This window comes from Oncorhynchus gorbuscha, linkage group LG18 (assembly GCF_021184085.1).
Source record: "Oncorhynchus gorbuscha isolate QuinsamMale2020 ecotype Even-year linkage group LG18, OgorEven_v1.0, whole genome shotgun sequence".
Lineage (NCBI taxonomy): Eukaryota > Metazoa > Chordata > Actinopteri > Salmoniformes > Salmonidae > Oncorhynchus > Oncorhynchus gorbuscha.
Genome location: NC_060190.1, coordinates 8,107,631 through 8,126,678, shown reverse-complemented (window position 1 = coordinate 8,126,678; position 19,048 = coordinate 8,107,631). Strand labels below are relative to the sequence as shown.

The 19,048-nt window shown below is 43.0% G+C and overlaps 1 protein-coding gene across 1 annotated transcript; it reads right to left on the bottom strand.

The window, feature by feature from the left end:
- Nucleotides 1-418: 418 nt before the first annotated feature.
- On the bottom strand, nucleotides 419-11,733 carry LOC124003934 (inactive phospholipase D5-like). Its single transcript, XM_046312586.1, has 10 exons — nucleotides 11,551-11,733; nucleotides 6,454-6,590; nucleotides 6,001-6,184; nucleotides 5,628-5,736; nucleotides 4,687-4,814; nucleotides 3,806-4,003; nucleotides 2,553-2,704; nucleotides 2,063-2,228; nucleotides 1,682-1,772; nucleotides 419-1,423 (listed from the first exon to the last, which is right to left on the bottom strand). The coding sequence occupies exons 1-10, from the start codon at nucleotides 11,587-11,589 to the stop codon at nucleotides 1,194-1,196; spliced, it is 1,434 nt and encodes a 477-aa protein (XP_046168542.1). The 5' UTR covers nucleotides 11,590-11,733; the 3' UTR covers nucleotides 419-1,193.
- Between the last annotated feature and the right edge of the window lie 7,315 nt (nucleotides 11,734-19,048).

Below are 19,048 nucleotides of genomic sequence, written 5' to 3'. Positions count from 1 at the left end.
CCCGACCTCCAGGGTACCGCCAACCAAATTATTATTACACAACTTGGAGGTCAGGGTGCCCCCATATAGCGTATAACAGCAAAATCTGTAGAATAGCAGGAAATTGTCTTTAAAACAGCTACATTCTCTCTCAGCTTCATGGCAAACTGTGTAAATAGTAGACAATTTGCTTTAAAACTGCAACATTTTCTCATAGCCTCATGACAAAATGTGTAGAATAGCATTATAAAACATAGATTTTAGGCATGAAGTTAACTGCCCCCCCCCAAAAAAAAAAAATACCACCCTGATGGGAAAAGTAAGCCCCATGATTAATTTCCTACACTTTTCCCCTTTACTAGGCCGAAGTGGTGGCCATTATATCCTTTGTTTTCTGCTACCAGTTGGAATTGTTTCAGAACAGTGGAAATAAGGACGAGGTATCGTTTTTATTACAGTCAAGTATAAAACAAGTTCACATTATATTATGGATCAACAAGGCGAAACTGTATCATAAATGTATCATAAATATAATGTACATTCCATGTATTTTAATGAATCATTCCTACTTACATAGGCCTACTGGCTTCTGTATAATGATAATCTTCTGCTTTAGGTTAAATTATCCTCTTGTCCTTGAGCGTGTGTGTGTACTGAGAAGGGGGGGGGATTTTGGCAGTTCCCCCAAAAGGCATGCCATGCAATTGCACACAGGTAACATCCTACCAGTTATATTGTCATTAGTTTGTATGACGATAAGTCTAGAAAGAGAGGTCGTCTCCATGTAAAGCATGTGAAATATAATTAAGGCAAAGCATTTTATGTTAACTATGATTTTTTTTGTGGTTATATATATATTATTAGAAAAGGTTAAAATACTGAGGTATTCTTGTCAAACTGAATGCATAATCAGACAATACAAAATGCATATATACTTCAGTGTGTTTAAATGTAGAGGTCCTGAAAGAAATGACACCATTAGAATAGTGGTTTATGTTCAACCTCCATGCCGCTCATGCGTATAACAGTCCACATAACCAGATTTGTGCATCTTCAGGCTAATCCATATTTGGCCGTCATCAAACATTGCGTCCGTTTAGCTCCTAGTGAATACACCCTTGTTTCATGACAAGTTAAAGGGAAAGGTGTACTGATAGTTTATTAACAGGGGTCGTTAAACTCATTCCAGGTCTCTTTGCCCTCCTTGTTATCCGTCAGACTCTGGCCCTCTGGTTGTTGTGGAGGTTCCTGTATTTGCTACCCTCTGGAGTCCTATTACTGGCCTGTAGGGTTTTAGCGTAGTGCGAATGCCAGTCTCTCTCGAATACAGCCTTCACCTGTTCCAGGATTGTGGCGCCCCTCTCCTTGAGAGTTTGTGTTGGTTTGATGACGAGTCCGGTTCCAGCGTTATAGACAAACTCACTCCCCACCCAGTCGTGATTACCTGAGGAAATAGAGGCAACGCACATCAGATATCATACCATTGTGCCCTGAGCAAGGTACTGCATTCCAAACTAGCTCTAGGGAGTGCTGAATTGTGGTGGACCCTTTGCTAATCTCCAAAATATGTGTGTGTGTATGTGTGTGTGTGTGTGTGTGTGTGGGGGGGGTTAAGAGTAAAGGATAATATGTCTTCTCTGTATAAATAATTGTATAATCAATGATACAGTAGATTCCCAGTGACTGGATCTGGATCACTGACCTATGTACACAGCACTGTCGGTCACCATGTACTTATTGTGGTTGACTCCTGGTTGACTATTAGCCATCTGCTCCCTCCTGCTAAAAAACTTCTGCAGGAACAGAAGATTAAAGTCATATAACCAAATCGATATCCACCGCAATAGAGGCAATGCTAGTGCACTGTACGGCTTCAAGTTGCTTTAACACTCAATGAGCCATCATACATCTGAATTCCTGAGCCACTTTATCCTGAAAGGAATAATCCAGTCCAAGATCAATGTTCTTAGACCTCAAAAGTAGTGATTGTGTAAAACCAGCTACAGTACATGGTATTTCTGAGTGTAATATACAGTACATCTCTTTAATAGGCCTTTCACAGTCTTTCTTTTCATTCACTCACCACTTCTAGGGAGCAGTTGGCCAGCTCCATGCACAGTGACTCGAGGGACATAATGAAGTTGAAGGTGAGCGGGTGGGTCTGCTTCCAGAAACTGATGAGCATGCGAACTTTGACCCCTCGCAGGACCACAGCCTCACGTATCATCTCATCGATAGGAGACCAGTATCTGTGTCGGTGGAAGGGTCACAAAGTCATAGGAGATGAGATGTACAGCAGAGGACCACTGGGTGTTAGAAGAACACTTTGAGCCACAATCCTTCATGTGTGTTTCAGGAAATGGCATCCCTGCCACATGGTTTGCTACAAAGCGGAGGGTTTGGGCTCTCAAATTCAGAAATCAAGGCACGGATGCAAACTACGGCTGCACTCAGATTGCAGAAGGTATAGCTACAGCTTGTATGACATATACGTGGTATGTCATTGGTCCGACTATAATGAGCACATTGTGAAAAGATGAATAGGCTCATTATCGGATATTGGGAAGCATCACCTTGAAACTAAAGGCCCTCCAGACCTTCTGGTGAGTAGGGGAATGTAGTCTGTGACAGAGATGTAGATGAACAACTTGGCCTCCTGCATCACATGCTGTATGACATCTATGTCCTTGGCCCGATTCTTTGGACAGAAGAGGTCAGGAGAGGTCTGAGGAGGGAAGGAGGGAACCAAGAAAGCCATCACAATTAAGATGAGAACACACATTCAAATGATTCAATTTGACTCGTTTCGATTGCAGGTTATATTGAAGACTGTCAACTGTTTCAATAAGTAGAGCTTCAGCGTTTCATAGCTTCACTTTATTACTGCCTTCTATGTGACAGCCAACGCCCCCTTTTAGCCTATATTTCACACTTTCAAAACAAAGGTTATTTTCCAATTTCCCATTTCCTACATTTTAAGCAGTCTCAATACTTAATATAGTCTGAGACGTAGGGGGGGAGTAGCGGGTCGAAACGAGGATGGACATAACCCCAACATGTGTCATTGTCAGAAGTGAGCTGAGGGGAGCGGAGGCAGAGGAGGAGGGCAAGGTTCTGCCAACAGCAGCATCACAGTAGGACGCCGTACCATCATTACTTCCTGTTATGATGATGAATGTGTTCTCTGTAGCTGATCAACACATCATCCCTAGGGGGGGTGGAGAGATTCATTACTGTCAAATTAGACGCTGGCGCTTCGAACGGAGACGTTTCATTTTTTTCTCTGCGTAACATTTACATGATTAATCACCCGGGTGAGCGTCGGTTTAATAATTGATAAAGCAATCTGTTCGGGGTAGGGTAGGTTAGGGTTAGGGCTAGTTAGGGTTAGGGTTAGTTAGGGTTATTTAAGGTTAGTTAGGGTTAGAGTTAGTTAGGGTTGGTTAGGGTTAGGGTAAAATAGGATTAGTTAGGGTTAGGGTTAGGGTAAATTAGGATTGGTTAGGGTTGGTTAGGGTTAGTTAGGGCTAGGGTTAGGGTAAGTTATGGTAAGTTAGAGTTAGGGTTAGTTGGGGTTAGGGTTAGTTATGGTTATTCTACTCCATTTCAACAAGAGTGTAGAAACATAACTCCAAAACTCCTATAGCAAGACAATGTTATAGTTTGTAGACCAGTGGTGGCTGGCGTCACTATACATCGGAGGACAGGCTCATTGTAATGCCTGGGATGGAAGAAATGGAACGCAGCCCGTCCTCCAATTCCTCCCTCCACCAGCCTCCGCTGATCTGCTCTATGTAATACATAGTACATAACAAAGAATCCTCACCGACACATAAGCGGTAAACTCTGTATCATTGAGGTACAGCGTTACGGGGCTGTCCTTGCCGTAGAGGGCCGTGACTCTCTTAGACCAGATAGAAGGGACGTAGTCTCGGTTCTGGAGCTGCCAGTAAAAGGAGAAGACCCTATGGAGGTCTATAGCCAGACAGCTGCAGTTATAAACCACCACCCCCAACTCCTTCCTCTGTGGAGAGATGCAGGGAAGAGACGGAGGGAGAGGAGGAGGCAATGTGGTTGACAGTCTGGTTATTAAAGAGAGAATGAGTGTGTTGACTGGGTGGCTGAGAGACTCCTCAAACAGACTAGTTATATGCACTATAAGTGAATACTTGTCTGATGAACACATTGTTTGTTTCAGTGTATTGTGTTTGTGGACTATATACCTGTTTATTTCAGCTGACAAAGACTGCTGACAGCTCATTATTGCATGTACAGGACCTTGAGACATTTCTGTTCTCTGCAGACATTTCTGCTAGAGTGTATAGATTTCTGTTGTCTTGCACTGTGTGTGTGTTTGGTTGTGTGTGTGCGGTTGTGTGTGTGTGTTTTGACTCCTCATTGGCCAATATGTTAATTACATTCAATGGGAGTTCTACCACCAGCTGGCATTAGGGCATGAAAGTGCCAGGTAATCACTTCTCTAATCACTAATGGACTAGATCAGGGTTTGCCAAACCCGGTCCTGGGGCCCACCCCGAGTGTATGTTTTGGTGTTTGCCCTAACACCACACAGCTGATTCAAATAATCAAAGGTTGATGATGAGTTGGTTGTTTGAATCAGCTGTGCAGTGCTAGGGAAAAAACCTAAACATGCACCCAGGGGGGATCCAGGACCGAGTTTGGGAAACCCTAGTCTAGAACTGGTACCTTGGACAGTGATCTCCAGTCCATGCTGGCACTGCCAATGAACACATGCCTCCTATCAACAACCCAGAAATTGGAGTGCAGTCCGCCTCTGGTCAGAGCTGACATATTCACAAAGCGAACCTCGGCACCTGAGGGGGAAAATGAAGTCAGGGAAGAAGAATACTGAAGGAGGCATCAAAGTGCCTTGCTGAAGGGCACAACCTCCAGACAAACATTTAGGCTTCTAAAGCCCTGTCTCTATTGGACCTTTAAATCACGGCCACATTCGAGAAGAAAGGCTAATGTGGCCTGTGGCTGACAGAAAGACGTACAGGCAGCCTTGAAGCCCAATTTGACAAGGAAGCAGTTAAGTTGGATCCATTTGCACATTCATGTTGTTTGACCTTGTGGACTCAAGTTTGCCGGAGAGCTCAGGGAGTGAGAGTGGAGCTCATACTGTGATGGATGTTATAAAAACAGGGGGGTTCGAGCCCTAAATGCTGATTGGCTGACAGAGGTGGTATATCAGACAGTATACCACGGGTATAACAAAATGTTATAGAAAGTGCTGTATCTGCTTTCCTTTAGATAAATATGAGACACTGTAGTCTACAGATGTAGGGTCTAAATTTGAGTAATTTTGCTACAGCGGGAAAATAATCCTGCAGCAAGAGGAAATTTGAATTATTATTTGGATTATAATTAATGGAGGGGTTGATATATTTTTTGTTAGGGCAAATCAAGTCTGAATTATCAACTTTAGAAGCCTTTTAAAAACTCAAATTCACTACAAGTTTGCATTTCTGCCGTGCAGGAAAATTCTCAAAGACAAAATAGTGATTCAATTAAGATCTTACATCCGTATGCATAATTGGGCACACACAGTACTATAGGCCATCAATGAATAATACATTGCTGTTTTTGTATATTATGTGGAGTGATATGAATGAAGTGTCACTTACCATGCTCTGTTAGTTTCTGCAGTTCAGCAGAGTCTGTGAGACTGCTGGCAATCTTCAATTTAACCTCCCGAGTCTTGAGGTTGAGCAGTCTCTGGAACAGAAGCTGGCCCTGAGACATAAAAGGATATGTACCGTATGACTGTTATTATTCCCTCTGCTCTGTGAATGTCCTTATCCAAAGACTGTTGCAGGTTTTGTGTGGCTTACTATCAATTTATGCTGCTGGGCGCACTGCTGATGTAATGGAATCGCACTTTGCCAAAGTAGAACATTTGTTTTATATAGTTTTATAGTTTGCGATATATGATGATGATGAAGAAGAAGAAGTAGAATAAGATGAAGAAGTAGAAGTGGCATTCTTGTTACATGATACCTGTGTGTCAGAGTTGGGCCATGTCTCTTGGTCCCATGAGTTGAGGTTCCAGACGGGAGATACCACCTCCACTGAGTGCTTGGCCTGGTCCAACAGGCTGTTGAGGCCTGTGGAGAGGGGAACGTGGGTTGTACCATCTACGGAAAGGGGGAGGTCCTCCGGAATGTTCTCCACAAGGACAATGCTGATGAGAAAGCATACAGTTTTAATCGTCATTTCACATCTCTGGAATCGATGATGCAGACATCTATGGTCTATGTTTACGATAGCATCTTAGGGTCTTGGAAGATTTTGACTCCTGTCCATATGACAATGTTGTAGGCTATATCTATAGATGTACTTGTTACAGATCGTTAGCCCTGCATACGGTTTAGGACCTTTGTAATGACTTTCATTTAGCTAGCGCAAGTATTTGGTTCTGGGTTCCTTGATTATAGTTCCTGTACCTCTTACCGACAGTGTCTGTTACAGTTCTCTTCTGTGATTCCGTCCTCGTCCTCCCCCCAGACGTCTACCGCGGAGAAGGTGAGAGCCACCAGCACAGCGAAGCAGCACAGCAGAGCAAAGATGGCTATGCACTTCTGCTGAGACTGGAAGACAGGGAGGAACACACATCATGATCAGTAGACACCAAACGGAAGAAAATAGAACGAAATATGGATGACTAAAGTGGACTTCTGTCGGGACCGAAAGACAGAGAGACAAACACAACACGTCAAATCAGGGTTGTGTTCATTAGGCAGCAAACAGACTGAAACATGGATGGACAGCCTGGACTTGTCCAATGAGAAAGGGTAATTTTTGTTTTCTGTTGCAAAATACTTGGTGTGCCCTAATGAATTACGACCCTGGAGGTATCCAATAGGTAGCACAAATACTTGTTTTCCATTGTAAAATAATTTAAAATGTATGCCCTAAAGAACATGATCCACATCAACCCAGTAATCAGTTGTAACGTTTCCTGAGTGTAATTAAAAGGAACCTCAATGGAGATATTGAATGCACCTCAACCTAAATCTCAATCTGTCCCCTTGTAATTTGTTTACATCCCAGATTATGACTAATAGAAATGCAGCCAAGGGAGCAAAACTAACCGTTTATGAGAGGAACCTCAATGGATTTACTAAATGCTCCTCAATCTCTTCTTTCCTGACGAGGACTAATCTCAGACAAGAAGCAAAACTGACGAGATGAACTATTGACAAGTCCATTAGGTCTCAGGTGTTACACAACAAGAAAATCATCCTTCATTAGATTTGAATATCAATCATCAATACAATTGATCAGCAGTCAGGATTTAACGAATCAATAACCCAACTAGAACGTCATTGGACTGTGTAGTCAGACATCAGATGTGACAGAGGAAGGTATGGTCCATATTGTGTCCAGACGACACCATTCTGTGTACTTCCGGCCCTTCTTTGGACACTGTGTTAACAACCCTCCAGGCAAGCTTCAATGCCATACAACTCTCCTTCCGTGGCCTCCAATTGCTCGTAAATACAAGTCAAACTAAATGCATGCTCTTCAACCGATCGCTACCTGCACCTACCCGCCTGTCCAGCATCACTACTCTGGACGGCTCTGACTTAGAATACGTGGACAACAACAAATACTTAGGTGTCTGGTTAGACTGTAAACTCTCCTTCCAGACCCATATCAAACATCTCCAATCCAAAGTTAAATCTAGAATTGGCTTCCTATTTCGCAACAAAGCATCCTTCACTCATGCTGCCAAACATACCCTTGTAAAACTGACCATCCTACCAATCCTCGACTTTGGCGATGTCATTTACAAAATAGCCTCCAATACCCTACTCAACAAATTGGATGCAGTCTATCACAGTGCAATCTGTTTTGTCACCAAAGCCCCATATACTACCCACCATTGCGACCTGTACGCTCTCGTTGGCTGGCCCTCGCTTCATACTCGTCGCCAAACCCACTGGCTCCATGTCATCTACAAGACCCTGCTAGGTAAAGGCCCCCCTTATCTCAGCTCGCTGGTCACCATAGCATCTCCCACCTGTAGCACACGCTCCAGCAGGTATATCTCTCCAGTCACCCCCAAAACCAATTCTTTCTTTGGCCGCCTCTCCTTCCAGTTCTCTGCTGCCAATGACTGGAACGAACTACAAAAATCTCTGAAACTGGAAACACTTATCTCCCTCACTAGCTTTAAGCACCAACTGTCAGAGCATCTTACAGATTACTGCACCTGTACATAGCCCATCTATAATTTAGCCCACACAACTACCTCTTTCCCAACTGTATTTCATTTATTTATTTATTTTGCTCCTTTGCACCCCATTATTTTTATTTCTACTTTGCACATTCTTCCATTGCAAAACTACCATTCCAGTGTTTTACTTGCTATATTGTATTTACTTTGCCACCATGGCCTTTTTTGCCTTTACCTCCCTTCTCACCTAATTAGCTCACATTGTATATAGACTTGTTTATACTGTATTATTGACTGTATGTTTGTTTTACTCCATGTGTAACTCTGTGTTGTTGTATCTGTCGAACTGCTTTGCTTTATCTTGGCCAGGTCGCAATTGTAAATGAGAACTTGTTCTCAACTTGCCTACCTGGTTAAATAAAGGTGAAATAAAAATAAAATCAAAATACATTTAAAGCAGGCATTGAGAGTGTGTGGCCGGACAGTGGAAGTAATCAATTCTCATTAGAGGCAGCGAAGCACATTTCCTCGGCTGCAATCCTCCGGTGGCTAGCTCCAGGCATTCCAAATGAAATGGGCTGAGAATGGACAATGGTAGTTTACAGGTCTAATGGTAATATATTGATGGTGAATGTCCTATTCTAGAGATCCTGCCATCCACCCACACACGATACAGTATATGCTGTAGTGGAACACTTGAGTTTAGGTTGGAGACGGAAGGCTGTTATAATGCTAAGAAGAAGCTGAGGGGACAAGTGAAGTGGAACAGTCTTCCTGTAATGAATACTCAGGGAGAAAAAGGTGTAGATTCCCGCGCAGAGCACGGCAGGTTTTTATTTCGCCTTCGTAGAAGGCAGGAATCGTTGTCAAAGGCAGGCAATGGTCATAAACAGGCAGGAGAAACAAAACTAGGACTGAAGGCTATAACTGGTTCTTACAAACGAGCTAGGAAAAGGCTTCGTAGAGTCAAAATGAACAGTACCTCACAAAGGCACAAAAAGAATGAACGGAACTAAATATGGAGCTGATGAGACCAGGTGAGTAACAAACACAGGTGAAATCAATCAACACAAATTAAAGACAGGGCTACGTTCAAGAACACAACAAAACAGAACACGAGGTTGACTAAGGAAAGAAATACAGAACCTTACACTTCCAAACCAAACTGAAGGCAAATTTGATTCACAGTAAAACTACGTTTAAAGAAAAGAAAGAAGGAAAACACTGTTCTCTTGAAGTAAAAGAACAGGGGCTTAGGTATGTAGGGCTTTTCTACAGCTGCCCTACGCCCGCCTGCTCTGTACAGGCGCATCAGAGCTGAAAGGATTTTGCTCAACCTTAAACCGGCTACTTTGCCGTATTGAGACCGTGTACTACTTTATGGGGTCTTTTTGTTGTCTGTTTACAATCCTTACTTAGTGTTACAATACATACATTGCACTATGTGTAGTAGATGTAAAATGACATGTTTAATAGTGTAAATGTTTTATAGCAACTTCGGTTTCAGACGTGGGGGGGCATCATTATTGTATATTATTTTGTGTATATATATATATATATATATATATATATATATATATATATATATATATTTTTTTACCCAGTCAGATAAACACTCTAAACAGCCTACGCGATCACTCGGAGGCATGCTCATGGTCCCAAAACACGCCGTTGCCTCGTTTTGTAGTACATTCCAATGATAAAACTGGGAGGGCAAAAATGCTAATTCAGAATGTTGGGGGAGGGGGGGGACATGCCCCAGTGAAAGTTGCACCCCTGAGTGTAAGTATCTATTTTATACAACAGTATTGTGTGGAAGACACATCCCCTTGAGGGAAAGTAAAGATAACATTTTTCTTTTCCCTTCTCCTACGGGTTTGATGTATGTAGCTTTAATTGAGGGCAGATCTCTCAGATCTCTCAGAATACAGATCTCTCTTCTGAGAGGTATCCTCAAGAAGTCCCTATTTTATTTCTTAGTTTAAAAGTGCGGGCCGTCAGTTTTGTTTCGCTTAGCTCGACACTCCTGCAATCTGATTCTCTCGGTTGTTTGGCCCTTTGGCACGATTGTTGACAGCGCCTGTATCAGTGTTGCGCTGTGTGTGGCTGTCACCATCACATTATCTATTCTCTTTCTCTCTTTTCTTCTCCCATTTTGTATTTGAATCAACATCCTCCCTTGGCCCCTGCCAGCTTGTCTGCTGTCTTTGGGTGAGGGAGCTTTGCCCTCAACCCTTCTTCCACAACTGTAGTTTTTTAAAGATTCTATGTAGTCAAGAATTTTCCACCAGTACAACCAATAACACTTCTGACAGCTAGATTTAGTATTTTCATCACCATCCCTCTCTGGCCCCTTGGCAGCTTGTTCAGTGCCTTTGGGTGAAGGAGCAGTGCAAATTTCCCCCTTTTTCCAGCAGTCTTTTAAAACTTCAAGCAGTCAGACATTTACCATCATTCACAACCTATGAAACTTTTGCCAGTGAAGCAAAACAAAGACTGGTCGAAGTCAGAAAAAACAATACAACTTTTGACAGCTAGTGAAACAAAAGTGTCAGTCCTCAGCTATAACATGTTGAGAATGGCCAGTCCACATAGAAACAGATTGTCAAGTCAATTTCAAACCCGGGCCATCATCTACTCTTCGCCCTGTCTGTCTCGGGCGCTCATGCGGAAAGAAGGAGAAACAGCCTGGATGCACTTTGCACTCGTCTGTCGCGCCAAGGGAACGAGGGAACCGCTCCTCCCTTCAATTCATTTAGCCGAGTCAAAGACCTCGCCACGTTTCGCTGGTGTTAATACCCATTGGGAAATTCATCCGCAATAAATACAAGCCAGACCTGTCTGACCTTTCACAGAAACTATCCCGGCATAAACCCAAAATTTCATTTTCTGGTATCATTTTTAATTCCACAGCAACATGTTATTTAAGTATATAATTTATAAAACACTATTCTATATATATGCCATTTAGCAGACGCTTTTATCCAAAGCGACTTACAGTCATGTGTGCATACATTCTACGTATGGGTGGTCCCAGGGATCAAACCCACTACCCTGGCGTTACAAGCGCCATGCTCTACCAACTGAGCTACAGAAGGACCATTCTCTGTGACCAATTGTATCTGTATGCAACTAACTACAAGTAAAGCCTACTCTTCTGGATATTATAATCACCCAATCAAATCTCATGATCAAGCATTCAAATCTCAGCGAGAAAAGTTACTCAGCCGAAATGAGCCAGTATGTTCTGTAAGTACATTAACACTGAATTCTGTATAATATAATGAATAATAATATGCACAAATCATTCTAAAGAATAAAAAAGGAAGGTGATGAATGAATACATCATTGATAAATCTCAAACTCACCTTCATAGGCTCCTGTGGCTGTGTAGTTGGTGCTGCCATGAGTCCTTTAAACTTCACACACCTGGTCAACTAACGGTTAATCACATTAGACATTCTTCAGTCTCAGTGACCTCGTAAACCACGACCCTGTCCTCGTAAACCATAACCATGACCATGTCCTCACAGTGTCCCCTTGTCCTAATAATGCTGTTGCTCTGGTCCCGACGTGTGTGTGATGCGTGGTGTAGTCCGAGGTCTGTCCCTGTAAGCCCTGACATGGTCTCTCCACTTCCTCTCTGGCTCTTCCTTTGTGTGCTCTTCTACTCTGTCCACAGTGATAGTGTGAAAGTGTGTGTGTGTTTGGATGTGTGTGTTTGCGTGTGTGTGTGTGGTCTCTCTACTACCCTCCACACTAACAGAGGCAGAGGGAGAAATAGAGTAGGAACAGGACTGTGCCCACCCCTTCAGTCCATACATCCAATGTGAAAGCTCTCTCCAAGCTGGGCTCCCTCCCTCCCTCCCTCCCTCCCTCCCTCCCTCCCCCTCCCTCCCTCCCTCCCTCCCTCCCTCCCTCCCTCCCCCTCCCTCCCTCCCTCCCTCCCTCCCTCCCTCCCTCCCTCCCTCCCTCCCTCCCTCCATTCCCTCCCTCCCTCTCCCTCCATTCCCTCCTCCCTCCATTTCCTCCCTCCCTCCCCTATTCTTCCTTCCAACCCACTCCTCTCCCTTCCTTTCTTCCTTCTTACCTGTCCTGTGAAGCAAAACTCAACCGGCAGAAAGCAAATGGACCTTGCTAGGGACGAGAATGAAATCCCCAAACCCCATACCCACTGGGCACATACCCACATACCCACATACCCACTGGGCAAAAACTAAAGAAACATACCCACTGGGTATAGGGCAGAAACTAAAGAAACATACCCACTGGGTATAGGGCAGAAACTAAAGAAACATACCCACTGGGTATAGGGCAGAAACTAAAGAAACATACCCACTGGGTATAGGGCAGAAACTAAAGAAACATACCCACTGGGTATAGGGGAAACATACCCACTGGGTGTAGGGCAGAAACTAAAGAAACTAAAGAAAACATACCCACTGGGTATAGGGCAGAAACTAAAGAAACATACCCACTGGGTATAGGGCAGAAACTAAAGAAACATACCCACTGGGTATAGGGCAGAAACTAAAGAAACATACCCACTGGGTATAGGGCAGAAACTAAAGAAACATACCCAACTTGGGTGGCTGCAGTCCTTGACAATTTTTCGGACCTTCCTCTTACACCGCCTGGTATAGAGGTCCTGGGTGGTAGGGAGTTCGGCCCCAGTGAAGTACTGGGCCATGCGCACAACCCTCTGTCGGATACGGTGCAGTTGCTCTACCAAGAGGTTATGCAGCCAGTCAAGATCCTCTCAGTGGCGCAGCTGTAGAACATTTTGAGAATCTGAGGGCCCATGCCAAACCTTTTCAATTGAATTCCAGCACTGATTCATTGCACTGGCTCAGAGCAGCCTGTTCAGACTGTAATTCTCCAACAGGGACGTCATTATCTTCTATGCGCTGTCTTTGGCCCAGCTCACCCACACTAGAGACTGATTAAGACTACCTCAGCTGTACAAGATGCTACTACTGCAGAGGTCTCATACTGAATACAGTGGAGCTCCACTCAACCACAGAGAGACATGTCTGTTGTGCTACAGTGGTTACAGCCTGTGGGAGTGTGACTTTCTCTGTGGAATGGGGAGATACAGATGTAGGATCTTAATTTGAGCCAGTTTGCTACAGCAGGAAAAGAAACCTTTATGTTTGGCATTTTTATTTATTTTTGCTTAAAAGAGAGAAGTTAAAATAAAGTTTGGAGCTCGATCGACACTATTTAAAGCAGGCATTGCGTGTGTGTGAGGTGGACAGTGAAAGTAATTAATTATCATTGGAGGCAGCGAAGCACATTTCCTCGGCTGTAATCCTCCGGTGGCTAGCTCCAGGCATTCCAAATGAATGAGCTGAGAATGGACGATGCTAGCTTACAGTCTAATGAGTATATATTGAATATTGATCGTGGATGTCCTATTCTAGAGATCCTGCCGTCCTCCCACACACGATACAGTATATGCTGTAGTGGAACACTTGAGATGAAGTATTTCAAATACTTGACCTGTGTCTGATGGAGCTTGCTTAGCTAAATGGAATTTATACAATAGTCCTAAAAATGTAAACCCTTCCCATCTGGCACTGCAGGCAGGCTCAAGCAAACACTGAAACTATATTTAAAAAAAACAACATTATTTGAACCCAGGTCAAGTACATAACAGTTACTATTGTGGCACATCTGTCACTTCCCTTCAGACATGAGATGTCAAGGCAGGTGTCTGCTGTACTCAGTATACTTAAAGCAGGCAGATCTCCCAGTCCCGTTCTACCCCCAACCATTAAATACTTACGCTCAATTTCAGCTAAAAAGCTCACTGCCTCCGAGAGGGCACGCTCAGAGGGAGAGGAAGTCTCTAGCCTACGGCGGAGGAGTTCAGCCTAAGTCTGTGTAACCCTAATGCAAGGTAAAGACACATGACTCCCTTAACTTAAACACTAACATAGAAAATAGAAACCGAAGCAGAAACCCAACACTTAAGTTAGCTTGAGTTTTGGCAGTGGGCATTTCAAATGAAAAGAGAGAAGAAGTTCAAACAAAGTTTGAAGCTCGATCGGCACTATTTAAAGCAGGCATTGTGTGAGGTGGACAGTGGAAGTAATTAATTCTCATTGGAGGCTGTGAAGCACATTTCCTCGCCTGCAGTCCTCCGGTGGCTAGCTCCAGGAATGCCAAATGAATGGGCTGAGAATGGAAGATGGTTAGCTCACAGTCTGTCTCTCCGTTATACCATTTCACATTCTATTCCCTTCCTGTTCGGGTCATTTTCCCTCTCAAGTAGTTCTAAATGCTTTTCTATAGACCCATCAAACTCACCTAAAACTTCATTGAATCTTATTTATTTTCTTTTTTTACAGTAGCTTCCTCCTCATCCTCAAATCAAATCGTACCGGTCACATACCCATGGTTAGCAGATGTTAATGCGAGTGTAGCGAAATGCTAATATATTGAATATTGATGGTGGATGTCCTATTCTAGAGATCCTGCCATCCTCCAACACACGATACAGTATATGCTGTAGTGGAACACTTGAGTTTAGGTTGGAGAGGCTGTTATAACGCTCCATTGTATGGCATTTGAAAAGAAAGTATTATCATTTCATATAGTGTCACATTTTGACTTGAGGACAGCTGGACTAGGCCCCATCTCTTTGATCGTCACGGCACTTGGCAAACTGATTCCTGCATGAATATTTCAATCAGCTTACATTCATCTGAATGTATTCCCTGTGGATATCCTGTCCCAAATCAATTACATTTCATCCAAGTTGAGTGGATTGAATCCTTGGGTTAGACAAGAGATCGAAGTCAACTGTCCCTCAAATCATTCTCAGCCAGTAGCCCAGCCAAACCTGTCTTCAGCCTCTATCCCCTACCAACACTACTGTACATTCCTCTGGAATCTCCCCAACAACTTCCCCCAGTGTGTATAAGGTGTGTTTAAGTGTGCGTTCAGGGTACTCACATGTTCCAGCTTCTCTTTGCTGCGGAGCCAGATGGTTGCAGAATAGTCCTGTTGCTGGATAGCACTGTTGGCGTAGATGTCTGAGAGGTGGGGTGCGTGGAGGGGTTCCCCTCTACCCCTCATCCCATGGCCTCCTGATGCCATGATGCACACGCACACACACACACACACACACACACACACACACACACACACACACACACACACACACACACACACACACACACACACACACACACACACACACACACACACACACACACACACACACACACACACACACACACACACACACACACACACACACACACACACACACACACACACACACACAATCACTTAAAAGCTCCTCTTCTTCTCTTCTGGCCTCTTTCCTCCTCTAAACTCTATCACTGTCAGACTATAGCTAGTCAATGAGTGAGCCAAGCCCTTCTGAACCAACGTGGATCTGTAGGTGGGTGACTGTCTATAGCTCTTCAAACCCCCGAGGTTCTCTTCTCTCACTGGCTGTCTAAATGTCTGGCGTGCATATGGGCAGTGGGTGGGCTGGTTCCTCGTGGGAGGTGGGGCTCAACAGGGAGTGCTGCAGCAGAATGAGGTGGGAGAGTGCCAGACCCACTTAAAGGCACTGAGTGAGTGAGGGTGAGCGTGTGCGTGTGCGTGTGTGTGTGTGTGTGTGTGTGTGTGTGTGTGTGTGTGTGTGTGTGTGTGTGTGTGTGTGTGTGTGTGTGTGTGTGTGTGTGTGTGTGTGTGTGTGTGTGTGTGTGTGTGTGTGTGTGTGCACTACATTGAAATTAAAACAGAGGATCTTGCAGCAGTGAGGAAATGTATTTATCCGATGATAAATATAGTACGTTTATCTCTGTTAGTCCAGTGGTGTCTGTATTACACTGCACCAGAGTGGGACACTAGTGGGTTAGCTAATAAAGTATTGATTTGACACTGCCTCAACTACATATAGACAGCTGTGATATTGCCTCTGCCTCCAACTGCATTTCATCGGGAATATACAGTACGCCTTTTAGGTCATTATATAGTTTCACAGTGCCGATATGGCCACATACTGTAAGTCTTGAATGAATGGAGGTTGTGTAAATACTGAAGCTAAGAGAAAGGAAAGTGTTCAGTGGCCCTTGAAGGATTTATGTCACGGCTAGAGAACCTTTCCCCCACCAGAATGGATTTTGCACTGATTGTTCTAGTTCCATTACCTAAATTATGCAGCCATCATTGCATCAATACTGCACAGCTAACCTGATTCTTAATCGGTGAATTCTCCTATGGCAGTAGTTCCTATATAGCCTGTCAAAATGTACTTACTCACAAGCCTCCATCTCTCCACCCCAGGATGGAAATTGCCATATTTATGCCCGTACTTTTCCTCCAGTGTTTAGTGAACAGCATACTAATTCCTCCTCCTTCCCCACAGCCAGGTCTGCATTGGCAGACTTGCTGACACAGGACTTTTGTTTCTTTTTCTTTGTCCTCCTCAAACCTTCGTCAGTCGACCACAAGCAATAATAGTTCATTGATGGAAAGTATAGACTATGTAAATATAAACGCCCCCTATTGCACAGACCAGCTTGTTCGGTGTCGTACATCTTCGCCTAGTCAATGTGAGGAGACCAAGTGCCAAGTCATCATCGACTGACAGCTTCACTTTTTGATATCCATGTTATGCAAGATGAACCGAAGGCTTTGATACAGTATTCTACTGTGAGAAGTGTGTGTCAGTAACAGACAGAACACAGCATAAAGGTCCAGGAATATCATAGAAAACCCATTTGAACGTTATACTTTATATAAACCAATATCCGTCGGATATGTAGAAGTATTGACGTGCTGCCAAGGTCCCAAAGTCGTCACATTTGTCAAAACAAATAAAAAACTAGTCCAGTCTGTCTATGCACACTGACACTCCAACACACTCATAACATACACACACATTTATACTGACACTCCAACACACTCATAACATACACACACATTTATACTGACACTCCAACACACTCATAACATACACACACATTTATACTGACACTCCAACACACTCATAACATACACACACATTTATACTGACTCTACACACTCATAACATACACACACATTTATACTGACTCTACACACTCATAACATACACACACATTTATACTGACTCTACACACTCTAACATAACATACACACACTCATAACATACATTTATACTGACTCTACACACTCATAACATACACACACATTTATACTGACTCTACACACTCATAACATACACACACATTAATACTGACTCTACACACTCATAACATACACACACATTTATACTGACTCTACACACTCATAACATACACACACATTTATACTGACTCTACACACTCATAACATACACACACATTTATACTGACTCTACACACTCATAACATACACACACATTTATACTGACTCTACACACACATTTATACACTCATAACATACACACACATTTATACTGACTCTACACACTCATAACATACACACACATTTATACTGACTCTACACACTCATAACATACACACACATTTATACTGACTCTACACACTCATAACATACACACACATTTATACTGACTCTACACACTCATAACATACACACACATTTATACTGACTCTACACACTCATAACATACACACACATTTATACTGACTCTACACACTCATAACATACCCACACATTTATACTGACTCTACACACTCATAACATACACACACATTTATACTGACTCTACACACTCATAACATACCCACACATTTACACTGACTCTACACACTCAGACACACTCAAATACAATCATTATTTATGCTGCTGCTGGAACTCTGTCACCTTTTTAATATATATCCTGATGCCATTGTAAACATGGTACTGGAACTGACCCTGTATATAGTCATCTTTAACCCTTTACATATCTACCTCTATCACTCCAGTATACCTGCACATTGTAAACATGGTACTGGAACTGACCCTGTATATAGTCATCTTTAACCCTATACATATCTACCTCTATCACTCCAGTATACCTGCACATTGTAAACATGGTACTGGAACTGACCCTGTATATAGTCACCTTTAACCCTTACATATCTACCTCTATCACTCCAGTATACCTGCACATTGTTAATATGTTACTGGAACTGACCCTGTATATAGTCACCTTTAACCCTATACATATCTACCTGCACTATCTGGAACTCCTGTATATAGTCACCTTTAACCCTATACATATCTAGTACTCCAGTATACCTGCACATTGTAAATATGGTACTGGAACTGACCCTGTATATAGTCACCTTTAACCCTTTACATATCTACCTCTATCACTCCAGTATACCTGCACATTGTTAATATGTTACTGGAACTGACCCTGTATATAGTCACCTTTAACCCTTTACATATCTACCTCTATCACTCCAGTATACCTGCACATTGTTAATATGTTACTGGAACTGACCCTGTATATAGTCACCTTTAACCCTTTACATATCTACCTCTATCACTCCAGTATACCTGCACATTGTTAATATGTTACTGGAACTGACCCTGTATAAAGCTTCTTCCTTTCTTGTGTTCTTCTTATTTATGTTTATTGTGTGTTTCTGTTCACCTTGTGTTATTTTTAGTGTTACATTGATATTGATTACTGCATTATTTGATTTGGATCTTGCATGTCACTGTACTTGTGCGCGTGACATTAAAACTTGAATCAGTACAGAATAATATCCTACCCAGACAAAAGGACAACGAGGCCAGCGCACTCTTAATCTTTCATTTCATGTAAAACCCCAAAGACATTCAAAACCACAGTTCAGTAACAAGCCTCAACTTAATTCTGAAAACCCACGATTCTCCCAGTAGAATCAGTGCTCCGAAAACACATGC

Excerpts from the sequence above, each read along its gene's own strand:
- LOC124003934 (XM_046312586.1), bottom strand. The coding sequence starts at position 11,589 with ATGGCAGCACCAACTACACAGCCACAGGAGCCTATGAAG. Across the intron at positions 5,737-6,000 it reads GGCCCAACTCTGACACACAG|GGCCAGCTTCTGTTCCAGAG; the intron begins GTATCATGTAAC and ends TTTATGTCTCAG. Across the intron at positions 2,705-3,805 it reads AGTTTACCGCTTATGTGTCG|ACCTCTCCTGACCTCTTCTG; the intron begins GTGAGGATTCTT and ends TTCCCTCCTCAG.